Source organism: Metopolophium dirhodum, chromosome 6 (assembly GCF_019925205.1).
Source record: "Metopolophium dirhodum isolate CAU chromosome 6, ASM1992520v1, whole genome shotgun sequence".
NCBI lineage: Eukaryota > Metazoa > Arthropoda > Insecta > Hemiptera > Aphididae > Metopolophium > Metopolophium dirhodum.
In genome coordinates, this window is record NC_083565.1 from 3357843 (window position 1) to 3374459 (window position 16617).

General features: G+C 30.8%; 1 protein-coding gene across 3 annotated transcripts in view; it reads right to left on the reverse strand.

Annotated features, from left to right (window-relative positions):
* The window catches only part of LOC132946355 (eye-specific diacylglycerol kinase-like), a 181112-nt gene continuing 164495 nt past the window's right edge, over positions 1-16617 (reverse strand). For 2 of the 3 annotated variants that reach the window (XM_061016326.1, XM_061016328.1), the window contains 2 exons: positions 13068-13231; positions 1-194 (listed from right to left, as the gene is read on the reverse strand). In XM_061016326.1, coding sequence (XP_060872309.1) covers positions 145-194; positions 13068-13231 — 214 coding nt within the window. In that variant the 3' untranslated portion in view covers positions 1-144. Of the gene's footprint in view, positions 195-12606; positions 12664-13067; positions 13232-16617 lie in introns of all 3 variants that reach the window. The other variant, XM_061016327.1, reaches the window with a different exon arrangement.

Here is a 16617-nt window from a genome sequence, read left to right on the forward strand (position 1 = left end):
TCGACGGATAGTGAATAAAAATATAATCAATTAATAACAATAATAATTATAATAATAATAATATAAATTTAAAATGTATAGAATATATAGTGATAGTTTGATGTTTGTTTTATTGCCGTCCTATTCGGCAGACGCAGCCGCCGTCTAGACCGACGTCTCCGTTTGGTCCGCGAACGATACGAACTGAGCTTGGCCTGAAACAGATAATGACGTTACACGAAATCGATTAATATAACATGATAATATTATAGTTGTATGCTGTATTATACGTCAATTGACGTGACAAGTGGCTGTCGGTTTTTCTCTATACCGTAGATGAGTGGTCGTATAATAATAATTATTGCACGTAGTTGCGTGTACGGGGGCGGGGGTAGCGTTATAACCCTAACCGAAGTCTTGTATTGACGTCTTCGCAATGTAATATATTACATAAAACAACTCGGAACGGAACTATATAATATTATATTGTATATATATATCTGTGCTGCTGCCGGAAGTTCGAAAAACTACGTTTAAATACTATCTATGCACCGATTATACCTATAGATATCGTCTGTTTGTTTGGAACAATCTGGATTTGTTATATTCTGTTCCCGAGGGACGCGAATATTTTGGGCAACGGTTCCGGAAACGGAATAGTGCTGAGAACTAGGGTTAGGGACTAATTGCACTAAAAACTCTTGAAATAAACAATTAAAATCACCAAAATATGCTTATTGAAAATATGCAGGTAAAATTGTTTTTGTTTGAAAAAAAAACGATATAGATTAGATAAATGTATAAATTGTAAAACGTCAAAAATAGTTTAAAGTCAATAATAATAAAATTGATAATTTATGAATTAATAATAAATCGATTAACCTAACCTAACTCGGATATGTATATAGCTTAATACGATGGTTATATTAATATTTTAGGCAAAATATTACAAAATAAATCAACGTACTAGTAACCAAGTTAAAAAAAAAAATTATGTAGATAATAATAGACTAAAATTATATTATAAAAATAGTTCGTAGTCCCTGCCACGCATTGGACTCGACTGCGTAATAACAATCGCTGCAATTACAGCAAAGTATACCTACACAAAAGATTGGTTCTGATTTTTAATTTTTCATACAATATAATATAACCTAGACGTCGTTCAATTTCTAACCTAACCGTCGTTCCATGATTGTCGATAACAGTGTAGTTTATTAATTGATAAAGATAATTCTTGTAAAGATTATTTGTTTTGGGAATTATTTTTCCAAACAAAAGGTTCTCTGAGAGTTTTACATATTTTATAAACATATTAAAACCCAAAAAATGTACTAATATAATAGCAATTTTTTTAAATAAATATGTATTTTTTTTAAATATGACAAGTATGTAGAAATATGCAAACTTAAACTTTGAATTTAATTTCACCATCTCACATACCAAATTTATGTCTTACCTAGAAAAATCGGCGCTGCTCTTGTACGACCACTATAAAAAATACTCAAACACAAGAAGTCCCCATTTCTAGTTATAATTAATATGCGGGTTTTCAATCAATTTTATTTTAATAATTTGAATAATTATTTTACTTAAGGGGGCACTAAAGCACTGATATACCGCCATGTTTCAACATTTTACACTTGCAGTATTTAGAATTTGAAATAAAATATAATATACTCTTCAAGATAACAACACAAGAATCATAATATTTAAGATAATTACTATGAAATACAACATTTCTCACTTTTGATACTCTAAATTCAAAAGTCAAAACATATAATGATATAATATCAGTTAAGTTTTATATCTACGTAAAAACGTAGAGCGTTTTTCATCCGACTGCTCCAGATAGCGCAAATTCCATAATCATATTATGATTTATGAAGGTGTATCTACATGGTACCTATTTTTATCTACAAGGCTGACGAAAAACGACTCCATGAATTTTGGACGTTATGGTGTGCTGGTGTCACAAATTAGGTATATTTTGTTAATAAGTGACAACATAATATTCCGTTTCGTATTATGGTTCAACAGTGTAGCACTAAGCACAGTTGCCATGTAAACCCGTGGGGCGTGGTGTCAGTTGTATGGTTGTCAAGTGTAGCCAGTGTAGGGCAAATTAATTAAACAGATGGAAAACGCCATTAAAAAATATAATGGCATAATAGGTATACCATTGAAAAATATTATACATTTATACCAATTAGAATATTATCACAAAATGTGTTCATCAAATACACAATAATTTAAGTTGATAACGCCGGTATGCTCAACAGAAATCACGATCAATTTAGACAGATATTCCTACAATCTAATAACGTTAAAATAAAGCAGATGTTTTCACTAGACGTAAGTTTAAACACATTAAATAAAGTTTCAATTAAAATTATTAAATGTTCCTACGTCTAATATTAAAAAAATATATACCTTAACAATTTATCAAAACATGGGTAGTATTCATAACCCAGAGTCCTAAGTGGAAACACTCCATAACTATGTGCACACTTCATATATTTAAATTCAGCTTTTTTGGCTGACTAATAAACATTATTGTACACATTTTCAAATAATTAGACTATTTCTGTGACAGTTAATTTTGCTTATGCGCACAATAATTTTTTTTTTAATGGCATGACCTAATTTTGATCACAAATTATTGTTTTTTGTATTTTTTTAATGAATTTTAGTGGTTGAATTTATTTTCTAAGTTAAAAAATGGCTGAGTTATAGTAATCTGATTTTATATTATTTGCATGAGTATAACAGATTATAAAATAAGTAGTTAATAATAATAAATACGTAAAATAAAAATACAAACATGGATTTTTTTTTATTCCTAAAAGTTTTATTTATCTAACAAATTGTTCAAAATGTGCACCGTGGTGCTGTAAGCAACATTCAATACGAATTAAAAATTCTCGGTTAATAGCAGAAATAATTTATTCCTCTGTAATTTGATTGCATGCTGCAATCATTTTTTTTTTTCAAATCAAGAAGACACGTGGGTGGATTGGCATACACTACCGTTTTCAAGTGACCCCATAGGAAGTAATACTTGGTGGCTATGAACTGCTCCATATGTCCCTATCCACCGATATGGAAAATATGTATTTTATTTAAACTACGTATTTTATAATCTGTTATACCCATGCAAACAACATAAAATCAGATTACTATAACTCGGCCATTTTTTTAACTTAGAAAAGAAATTCAACCATTAGAATTCATTAAAAAATAAAAAAAAAATAATTTGTGGTCAAAAATAAGTCATGCCATTTAAAAAAAAAATAATAATTATTGTGCGCATACGCAAAATTAACTATCACAGAAATAGTCTAATTATTTGAAAATGTGTATAATAATGATAATTAGTTAGCCAAAAAAGCTGAATTGAAATATATGAAGCGTGCACATAGTTATGGAGTGTTTCCACTTATCGTGATTACACTGTATATATATTAATTTTTTTCATAAAACTCAACGGTTTTTTTTTGCATCTCGGAATAACTTATTAGTTGAAAATACTTAATTTATTATTGTTTGATTTTTTTTATTTATACCTACCAACTCCTCACCGATAAGAAGATATCCTCAGCGGTAATGTGAGTATAATTATATTACATTAATAAACGTGTTTATCTGGATGGCTATTAAATTATATTGATTAATATAATAATTTAATTTAATACATATTAAATTTATTTATTATCGTGGGGAAAGTACATACTTTCGTGCTAGTTTTCATTTTCGGGAGTTCCCGAAACTCTACGTGCAGAACGGGGTGACACTTTTTTCACACGTCCCCAAAACGAACTTTTCACAATATCTCGTCGTCGTCATCGAGGCCAATGACACGTTAACACTGTGAGTGTGTCCAAGACTTTCTTATGCGATCTCAGATCCAGGGGGGGGGGTTCTAGATCCGCGCCGGGTCTTGATGATTTAAAGGGAGTCTATAAAACATCGTATAAGCGTCGTAAGATAGGACTGATGCTTAGAATATCAGTAGTAGGTACTATAGGTATAACATTATATAATATCGCAATCGTGTAATAATATACAATGATATATAATATGATTAAGCCTGAAGAGTTAATGTATTATTACAGCGTGACGAATTCGGTTTTCGCGTTGAAATGCGATCGTTTGACCGATACACGTCATGTTTTGTGTTGATTTGTTCTATTATTGTCAAGGCATTGTCGAGTCTACCGTGTACGTATAAAGGGCCCAATGTCCATAATATGATATAACAACACACCGGTGGCGTGTACACCCAGGGTACTACTACAGGCATAACTACTGGAGATTATCGAAGTATATCGTAGGGAATTATACCTACACGATTTGTTCCGTATATTACGGTTAAACGAGCAGGAATCGTCGCGAGACCATTATTATTGTGGAGAGTGCTCTTCCGATGATGATGTTAATAATGCAGTTTGCGCAAACCTTTGCAGGCCATCGAGAAAAAGTCGATAGTGCGTGAACCGAAATGAGCCTAATACTATACGTCAACACTTAACGGCAAGCCTATATCTATCACGCGGAGATATTGGTAGGAAAAAATGTGTAAATCAATATAAAATAATATGAACAATAGATGCGTACGCAGGATTTCGCCGAGGTTTCCGTGCCCTGCAGGTACTTTGTCTATGATACCGAATTAATAATTATATCATGTTAGTATACCTGCGAGAGTGCTGCAATGATCGAGAAAACCTATTTTGAGTGTTATAATAATATGTGAATGGCGGTGTTTTTAAGGTTTGCAATTGCAATTCGTGGGGAATTATAAAATAAAATAATATAAATTTTTTAAAGAAACTAATTGAGCTTTAATATTGTTGTTAATGTCGCGTATATATAGAGACTTTCTTTCACTGTGTAAGTATACAGAACGACGAATCGATAGAATATCCAAAATTCTGTCAACGTACAATATTATATTATATTATATATGCCATTGATAAGATGATAAACCAATACAATATAAACAGTGGTAACCAAAACAAATACGAGGTGAACAAATATATCTCGACCAACCACGGGTGTTAATGAAATGTTGAGAAAAATTACAATTTTAAATTACTTAGTAAATACCAACTAAAAATAATTTACAAGTGGTCCTCAGTCCTCACATCCATACCATTGTTGGCTGATGCAGTGATGCGTAATTACGAGATTACATGAAAAAAAATTGTTTTGCGCGAGAAAGAACCACTTGATCTATACAGTGATGTATAAGAAACCAAGACGTGCTTGCACGATAAAGATGATAATATTTTGCCATGTTGTAGGAGTTTTTTTTGTTCATCATATTATTTATAAAAAAAAAAATTGCTCTGCTGTATAGTTCGTGTGGAGGATAGCTAAAATCTAAAAATTTTATATTCATTTTTTGAAAATTAACAAATAATATTATAATATAAAAATTATTTTTTTTTAAATTAAGAAACAGTTACAGTTCAAGTACTACATAGTTACAATTATTTAAAAAAAAATAATTTAGTAATACGTCCATTCCTTAATTAGTACTTAATGCTAAGTCGTAATATAACGTTACTGAAATAATGTAATTCTAAATCCACCGACACACACATGGCATCTTCAATACAATTTATATTAATAAGTTCTATGGAATAATAATCGGATCAAGAGCAATATTAAATGTTTATATTTAATTGATTTTAGCCTAACCTAACCTGAGTGTCTGAGTGCAGTTTGACTAAATTATTTTATACCTAGTGAATACCCGAGAGGGATTGACTATCGAGACTGGGAAATTTAGTTGGACAGAAATAAAAAATAAAACCCTCTATCAAATCATACTAATGCAGACTTAATGGCTAAACATGTGTACCGTTCATTTTTGATGGATTCCAATATTCTTAGTGATATTATTGCGCCATCGCAGGGGTAATCGATTTCGATTCTGTTTTTTCGCTCGGCATGATACGACTACCATTCGTTATGCGTTGTAGTTATAGTGAATGCAAACAAAATATTATTAAATGGAAAAAACTTCATTACACGACGATACAAATGCTGCACATCGTCGTGTTACATATATTTATGATTGGATTATTGAATATTAAAACTTTGCAGTATCATATTATACAGCCGGAAGTTCACAAGTTCGACTGTATACCTACCTACAACCTACCTATATATATATATATATATATACATGAGCGATTTATAAAATCACGTAACTATGTAATATTATATTAAATGCCGTTGTACGTTTTATCTGTCAGTATTTTGGTCACCGGCGATTTTCTGGATAGGATTCGCGGAGTTATGGAATGCGCAAATGTCACGAACGTCGGAATTTAATTTTGTATCGCTGAATTTTAGCCCATATTATATTACATAATATATAGTAAAGGGGCGCTAAAGTTTTCAACCGATGGCCATTTAATTTTTAATAACTATTATTCAGGCACAACTAATTTTCGAATTAATATCCGTCGACAGATCCGGTATTATATCGATGTGTATTGTTTAAAATTAATTTTCACTTCGGCTAAACTTTATTGTAACACTATAGGTCAACACGCAATTTATCCGATGCGCCACGCCGAGAGTAATTCAGTAGCAAATTAGTGATCAGGGCCGTAAAATAAAATGTATGGACAATGGACTAGACGAATAATTGAGTTCAAATCAGAAATTAATTAAAACATTTTCCGAAAAGAAAAACAAGAGTAATGACCATTAACGCGTGCGACTATTATATTATATGAACGAATTAAAATTGCATTTTAAATTATAAATGCATGTGCAATTAAAATAAAAGGTCACCGAATACGATAATTAAAACGAGTTATTGGGTTGGATAAGTGAATTGTGCTATTACATTTTAAAGTAAGTATTTGATTTAAGTTATTTGAAACCTTTTGTAAAACGAAAAGCACTGCGTTTAATGTACTTGAAATAAGTATAATGTAAAATATAATCAATAAACTACGTATATAAAAAATAAAAAAATAAATTTTAGATTTAACAAAACAATAAATATTTTGTTGGTATTTTAAAAACAAATTATTTTTGCATGATTTACAAGGTAAACAATAAATACCTACATAAAAAACCAAAAAAACTTAGCAAATTTTGGAATTAACACGAAGGAGTTTTGCTAGATAAAAAATAATAATTTAAAAACAAATGTCTTATCTGTGGGCCAGATACAGTTTGTCCACAGGGCGTCTGGTGTCATTGCATTAGGGACTGTACCCGACCTCGAGCATAGATCGCCTAGCTGGAATGCAGTCCAAAACCTTAAATGTGTCTGTGTCTGTGAGTGGTGGTGGGAGGAGGGGGGGCGGTCAGTCCAAGTTCGCTGGGCTAACACAAAAGCTATCAGCTCACGGTCCAAGTATGATAATTTTGGACCGTAACAAAACTGCATGTGTGAGGGGGGGAGGGGTCTTTGTAATTATTTATCATAATCATGTTTCACATCAAAACATAATAATCAATAAATAATATAATTTTAGATTCTGAGCAGAGCGAGTTGGTACTTTTGAGGGGTAAAAATTGAAAATTCCCAGTAATTTTGTTATTTCTTATTAATAATCGGGAAAAGGAAAACAAAATAAGGAAAAACGGGGATTTTTATGCAATACCAGTTTGTGACAAAATCAATACTGTTTTTTGGTGTAGGTACCCAACTCAAAAACAAATAATTGTAGATAAGTACTACCTACTTGAAAATTATTACTAAATTTGTTTATGCTTTTTGAGCTATTCTAGACATTTATGACATTTTTGATATGAGTCATAATTTTCAGAAAATGTCGATATTATAATATGTTTTTTTTTTGTAATTTGGCTCCTGGAGCACCCCTGTACAAATAGTTAAGATATTGATCTTATATTCTCATCTAATCTGAATACTATATATGGGTTTTGTCTACTAGGTAGTACATAATATTGTGAACTAAACTGATTTACCATTGCCGTTTTAAAAATAGTCTTTATTCAACCCGTTTGAATAGCTTTATGTTCGTAGACAAATTAAAAGAAACTCGAATAGAGTATTTTATTAATTTAAATATATTAGCATGAAAATATATTTTAACTATAAAAATCCTAATTTGCTAGTTAATAAATACTTAAATATAAAATCAATGAATCATAAACGAACCTATTAACAATGTCTTACTGTTTATTTATTTATCATATATACTTTAATGAAAGTCATACAACTAATTTTATTTTTATTCATAACAATAGGGTCCTACGACAGTAAAAAAATTATTATTCTGATAATGATAAAAAGCAAGAAGGTAATAGTTACGTATACAAATCACTACTTGAAGTGCAGTTCGGGCTAGGGTTTTCAGTTTCTACATGTATCAGTAGTATATATAAATTTAAATAAATAAATAAATAAATAATTTGTGTGGGTCAAATGGGTAGTCACGAAAACGACAGATTTATCATAGTTCGGGCGTCTTCGACCTTTTGTGGTGGCGGGGCCAACTATAATTGTTTTTTTCTTAAAAATAACCTAAATTCGTAACAAAAAACACGTAATACATGATAAAAATATTGTGTTAAAAGGCGCACGGGCTGTGCTTAAAACGTGTTGGCGGGCCTCAAATAATGATAAGGAGGGTCGCGGGCTTAAGAAGACACGATATACGTCCTATCTCAGCTCGTTTGGCATCCATTCACTGTCTTAATTAGTGGTCCTTGCCACCACACCATAATAATTGTGTACTGCGTACACAGCGGACAGAATGTAATATTTTTATAACGGCGCGAGGAAGAGACGTGTTGGTATTTTCCATTCAACAATGTACAACGAAAACGTATTTTTTTTTTTACGAGAGCTTCGCAGCGAGAAGTTTTGTTGTTAATGTTTTTTGTTTTTTTTTTTATATATATTATATAATAATATATTACAAGATATTATATGTGTATTGTTCTCAGCGCCCGTATTTTTACAGTCGATCTTTAAAATACAAAAGTTCGGGATAAAAGAGCTACTCGTATATTTTTTTGTTTTTCGTTGTACCGAACAATAGACGGGCGCGCACATGTACGCACTTTAACGAAAAACCCGCCTCAAGCGTCAATGTATTCAGAAAAAAAATTATTACTGACGAGGTTTATTATAATACGGATGTGTCGCAGCAATAATCCCTGCAAAACACACATTTGCACACACGCGTGTGTGTTGCAAATGTACCGAAGTTTTGTTATTTTTTAATTTCGTTTTTCGCTTCCTCGTCGACATTATTATAATTTATAAGTACTATTATTACTTCATGCCTCATATTATATTAAGACGTCAAGAATTTTAAATTCTGAGCGAAGCAATGAATGCATTGATTTTACAATGATGTGTGTTTTTTTTTTTATTTTTTTTTTTTTGTGTCTGTCATCATCTTTTAGGACAGTAAAGGACAGTGCTTGGATTTTCTCCAACAGTAACTTTTCTGATAGGAAAGTGAATCTAGTTGGTACTTTGGGGGGTCAAAAGTAAAAATTTCCCAGTAGTTTTCAAAAGCGACGTGAAAAACGGAAGAAAAATTAAGAAAAAACGGGAATTTTTACGCAAAATCTGTTTTTGAGAAAATCGATTTTGGTTTTTGGTGTAACTCTAAAACAAATGACCGTAGGGACATAAAATTTTGACTGAATGTTTATTATTGCATTTCCTATACACTATAACATTTTTCAAATATTTTGACTTATTTTGAGCTGCTTACGGACATTGTCAATTTCAATTTTTTTTAGTTTTTTTTTCTAAAAATATCAATAAAATTTTATTTGTTGAGTAAAAAAGCTTGAAAATTTAATAGAAGGCTCCTAGGTTATTGTTTCAAAGGCAGATGAAAAAAATTAAAAATCCTTAGTCACAGTTTTTATTTAAAGTTTAAATTTTGACAAAATACTGAAAAATCACGAAAATTAGCAAATTATTTTGAGTTGAGAATTCATAAAAATTTTTCTTTTTAAATCTAAGATTTGAAAATGTAATATAAGATTACTCATAACTCATAAGTTTGTCTACCTTTATCAAAAAAAAAAAATGTCTACAAGAAACTTAAATTAAATTTTTATGAGCGTCTGAAATTTATATTATTACAACATTTGATATTCACTCGATTTCTCATGTAACAATTTTTTTATTATACTGTAATTAAAAAACGAATAACTGTAGATACTTGAAAATTTTACTGAATGTTTATATTAGCATTTTTTATACACCATAAAATGTTGAAAATATTTTGACGCTTTTTGAGCTGTTTACGGACGTCGTCAGTTTTCAATTTTTTTAGTTTTTTTTTTCTATAAATATCAATAAAATTTTATTTGTTGGGTAAAAAAGCGTGAAAATTTAATATAAGGCTCCTAATATATCGTTCTAATAGCAGTTGAAAAATATTAAAAATACATAGGTACCATTTTTTTTTTATAAGCATTTAAAGTTCAAATTTTGACAACATTTATCAAATTTATAATTTATTAATTATTTTTTAGTTTAAAATGTATAAAATGTATAACTTTTATGGCTAAGGATTGAAAATTTAAAACAAGGCTCCACGTAAATAGGTTATATATAAATTACTTTATTCACATTAATATCATAAAATATACTTGGTAATATCATAGGCTGACTGACCGTTTTCGCTCAGAATCGTTTTTCTTATATAATGATATTATATCATTGAATTCAAATTTAACACCATCCATTACAGTGACACACTTGTAACCTACTGTACAGCAGAGCGACATCCACTTACCCAACTTTTTTTTCTTCAAAATAGTCATTTTCGTATCTAATACATTATTTTTTGTCGTATAATAAGTATATTATTATTAATTTTCTTGGTTTTTTTTTTAAATGTTTACTCGAAGATCATTGAATTAAGAAGTCACTATTGTATTAATTAGTAACACAATAATGTAGGAAATTTTATTTCATGGCACTATATTATTATTATTCTTTTGAGACGACGGGGAACGATATAATTAAACTCAGTAATTCCGTAATTTTGGTTATGGTTAAGGGTTTGAGGCGTTCAATTTTGATAGGTATATTAACTGTTTTGGACGACAAAACTCTATGATTGACCGATTAAAGTTTGTGAGGATTATATCTGTTATTCATGAATTTCATTAAATATAAATATTTATTGAATTTGTCACTATACCTATTTGATTCAAATATAATAATATAATGAGAATTACAATTTAATAACAAATTAAAATAACTAGATTATTTTATAATAAAATAAAATTAGTTTTAACATCAAAACTACATCATCTTAATCATTTAGCGTTGACAAATTCAATGAATGTTTATTTATTGATATTTATCTATTTTAAACTATAAAATATATATAATGTTTATACACGTCTTCAATAATCTATTAATCATAGAGTTATTTTTTTCCCAACGCTGGACTTATAAAAAATAATTTTGACGAAATCTCCATTTGTATCTATGCAGATAAATTCACGCGTTATATGAATACAACTCTTAAGTTAACAATAATAATATTTTTATCTACATAAAAAAGTTGTCATAATACTAGTTGATTTTATAAACACAATACAATAAACGGCCTTTTTATAACTATACAGTATTTTTTGCAGTAATTATGAGATTTCGAAAATATTTTTTCTTACAAAATTTGAAGGCAATTTTGATAAAACAATGTTGTTGACAACATGCATTTTAAAATGCCATAATTCTAAATTAAAATAATTTTCTAATAATTTTGATATATAAAATTATGTACGAAATGAAAGTATACGTTGCGGTTTATAAAACATTTAAAGTTTAAGAAATCGTGACAATAGAAAATGGTAAAAACACTAAAAGCCAATATTGAATTACTTTAAAAAAAATGTTGTGTCGTAATGACTTTAAATCATGTACAAAACATTATCAAGAGACAGGTACATAATATGCATTTACCGAGAAAATAACTGTAAGTGATGAAAGAAGCACTATAATTTAGACGCCATTTATACGATAAAATTATTACAGACGACTATATCAAGAGTGGGTTACGGACAAGATGTGGGTTTAATAATACGTATGCAGGGTAATATATTTTTAATAATAAAACACAAGGATATTACATAGTATGTATTTTAAGACGCAACAAAATCGTTTTACTAGTATTAGACTATCGAAGCTATAGTAGCCCTAATTTACCGATACGGTCGAATTATGCAAAATATAATAATATAACGTCTCCACTAAGGACCTCAAATCCATCGAGGATAATAATAGCTAGTATCTAAGGATTTCAGCAACGTAAAAAAAACGAATATTACGTGCATCAGTAACAGTTCAACTAGGTACCATAATAAGTATAGTAGTTATAAAATTGTATTGTAAAAATGTTGAACTCGACGTTTTCTCTATGATATTTACTATTTACTATTGCTCATGCTGATTTACGATCAGCTATAATAATAATATCGTCCTTCGTATAATAATATAAAAGCGTATAATGGGCAGGCAGTGAACTACGACGGATGAAGGATTTAAGTATACCGGGATCGTATTATTATCATTATTTGTTTTGCTATACAGATTTTACTATGAAACACTATTTTTGTTTTGTTTTTTAGACAGATACAGACCGTATCGGTTTTAGCCTTTCCTTAGTCCTTAAGCAAATTCGTCGTTTCGTCTTCTGTCTAAAAAAAATGTAAAGAAATGTCACAATTTTCCAATAGTAATTGAAAAGGATTTGTATTATATGTCTCTAGTCGCGTTTGCAAAGCGAGAACAATAATAATAATAATAATAATAATAATAATAATAATAATAATAATATGCATCGCTGAAACGGAAACGTACACTTAGGGGCACCGAAGTATAGAGAACACGTCCGTAGAATAAAGTACGGACCTGCGTCGGAATTGATCAAAATTTAATAATCGTGCAAACGGGACGAATACCGCCTCGACGGGGCTTCAGTCCTATACCGTCGGGTGGTTTTCGTTCCTGGTGGTCGCGGGGGGCGGGTGCAGGTTTTTGGCATTATTTACGCGACTGTCTACACAATAATATAGATACGTCGTGTAGTGAAGGTACTTACATTCCAAGTATTTGGCGAGGTCGTAGTCTCTGGTCTGTTCGGCTATCTGCTGAGCCGTCCGGTCTTGTTTATCGACGGCCAATAGCGGCGCCCCGGCCGACACCAATAGGTAACAGATCTTTCGTTCGCCGTTTTGGACAGCCACGTGCAGCGCTGTCTGCCCCCTACACGCGAAATGAAAAATGGTATAAATACAATTTATCTAACTTACTGTATAAGATTATAATTACAATAATTATAATATGCGAAATTGAGTTTTGTCGGTTAATCTTCGAAACAACTGGACCGATTTTAAAATGTTATACCAATATTATAGATTAGTTGGGACTCTGAGTGGTTTATTTTTTCACGGAATAACAACAACCTCTATATAGAGGGGCCTCCTACGTTAATGTTGACCTTAAAATACCAAAGTATAATTTTTTTTTATTTCTGGTCGGTATAGATTACATTGTGGGAAAAAAATTTCCCTGAAAAATGTGGGTCCTGATGAGGCAGGTGCCTTTAATTCCCTTCATCAATTCCTGCCCTGGGAGTAGCTTTAGGCAGATATTGTATAGTATAAAAGTGTATTACGTCAAAGTATTCACTCTAAACGTAGACGGTGAAAAGTTTCGAGTTTTTATTATGTTTGAACTTTATTGCAGTGTAAACACAAATATATAAATAAAATGTTCCCAACTAAAACGAGTGCTTTCCTTGTACATAATTAATTGTGGGGTGGAAGTCATTCTTAGAAAAAAAAATTAAAAAAACGAAGTCGGGGGATAAACCATCCGAATGAAAAAAACTGCAGAGGCCCGGAAATTCACCTCATCCTCGTCATATCGACCCTCTACGCGTAGGTAAACTGTACCGTTTTAAGCTCTTATTTAATGTCCGTTCAAAATACATTACAAACAGAGAACAATAGTATAAACGTAATATACAAATGTTTACAAGTTTGGGTTATCATCGTGCGAAATCGTTCGGTTTTTTTATTGTATTCTAACGCCTTAAAAGTGCTACGTTTCTATTTTGACCGTTCCACGCTTGAGTACGGTTCGCGGATTTGGACATCGGTCAGTGCAGGGCAGTCATAACCATTAAATCATGTCCGAAACATGTGTGTAAATGTGTTGGTGTTTCAAGGTTTATATCTGACCAGCGCAATATCAGTGAAATCTTTTGTAAGGTTGTTACGAAGGGTTGCTGTACAGCTGTATTTTAAGTATGGGCCATATTATTTATTGTCAGACGTACACATTTTAACTTAATTGTGTTAAGAAATGCTATTTTTTCAATATTGGCTTTTCCGATAAAATTGTGCCCTAATAATACCTATATACATTTTAAATAATGGCCTTCTAAGCATTCATCTACAGTGTAAATAATGAATTATAATATCTAAAAAACCGTTATCATGAACGTATCATCTACCTATTTTTCGCAAGAACACGATAACGTGATTTCTACGGTCAGATAGGTTGAACCTATTTCTCAAAATACTGTATTGGTATAATATTATTATTATTATTATTTTTTTATTTATTTATTAACCCGCAGCAACTTAGACCATTGGGTGGTTTTTTACTGTGGGGGAGGGTACTGTAAGTTTAAACACGTGTGTTTTTGTTTGACAGATTCTTTAGTGGGCACCCGTTGGAATCTGCCATGCCCGGGTAGGGGATGGCGGCACTTCTCTCCGGGCACGACGACTTGCCCGAAGAAAAATGCCACCCACGGCCGGCATCGAACCGGCGCCGGTGTGCGTTGCCACCGACGCCTTAATCCACTCGGCCATTCCGTCCCCCTTGATATTATTATATAATAATATGTTTCGATACCTCTTATCTACTGTAATAATGTGATTTTTTAAAACTATTAGGGCCGTTTAATTAATCGGTTATTCGACAATCCATAAGTTTTTTCTATCTCCCTAATATTTTATTTTATTGTATCCTAGCTTTTTTAAGAATTCTTATTTTATAACATAAGTTTCTATTTTTATTCACTCTTTGCTAGTATAATGTATAATATGTATATATTTTTAATAAAATCCACTAACCCACACACAACGTTTTGTGTGGGTATTATTTCCTTTAATAGAATAAAAAAGTACCTACATAAATATTATATTATATTATAATTTCTAAGGCGAACATCGTGTAGCTAAAAGAACCACCAATCTTTGGTCCTTTGCTGACAAAGAATCAAGTCAGCACGAGACCTTTATTTACAGCCTCAGTGTAGGACATACACCAATACATTTATCGAGGAGAAAAGATTTGTCCATAATATGTATGCTGTGACACCCTCCTAAAGTTAAACACATCTTAGCCTTCAGAATTTAGAACGTACGCGAGCAAAAGTTTGAAGTGAATTTTGAATCTCCGATATCATCTTTCTGAAGCTCCAAACACATAACCGAGCAACATCTTCTAACTACTAGAATTTTTATCGTAACAAACCTCATTGGTCAAATATGATTATAATATGATATAATAATTTGATACATTATATTATTTACTTTACATTAGTTTCCTTATTTTATCAAAACCAATATGTTACACCCAATATACACGTCTTTAGATTTCTCGGAAAAAAATAACAAAAAAAAAATTCCATTGAAATGATATAATATTATATAAAGATATTGCGGAAAAGAACTAATTTATTGGTATTGTTGTTCTGAGTAGAGCAAATGCTATTCTGCGCACTGAAGAACTATGTAATATGCTCTAATAATGTATTAAATATTCTCAAATAATATTCACTAAAAAATAAATATGATATAATATGATTTATTACGATTTTATAATAAAGTACAAACAATGGTCACCAGAAATAAATTATTATACCTACCTAGCTAAAGTGTGTATTACAGCTGTATTACATTCGACAGCGTAGTATTCTGTAATCTGAATGACCCATTGATCATAACAATTTGCAGGTCTCGATAAAATTTACGACAAACTTATTATTGAATAAAATAATATAAGATTTCGAAATATATACTTTCCAAAGTATACGAGATTTCCAACAAACTATACAAAAATATGCAAACATATATGCACTAATAGTTTTAGTTATTTCATCAACAATGTGGTGAATCATATTTTGTAGGTATAGGAACTTGCATATTGCCATATTGGCATACAATAGGACCAACCAGAAAAAAATATGAAAATTAATTCAATTACTTTTTGTAGTGATTGTATTTTTTTTAGTTGCAGTGACTTATATTTTGACAGTTAATAATTGTTATTCGTATTTATTCACGGTATTGGAAATATTATTATTATAACGCTTTTGGACGTGGGCCGAGAGTTGTGCCAAGTATCCGAGTGAATCATATAATGGTCATGCGTATATACCATCTATACCGCAACAGCGATCTAATGACGCCGTCATACTGATCGTCAATAATTATTATAAACATAAAATATTTTTCAACGTTTGGTTCGATATTCAATAAACCGCCAGTCAAGATTCACTGACTAAAGAAAATAGCAACTCATTAGCAACCGATTTGGCTCATAGACTGCGCGAAACCAAGTCTCCGCGGGTC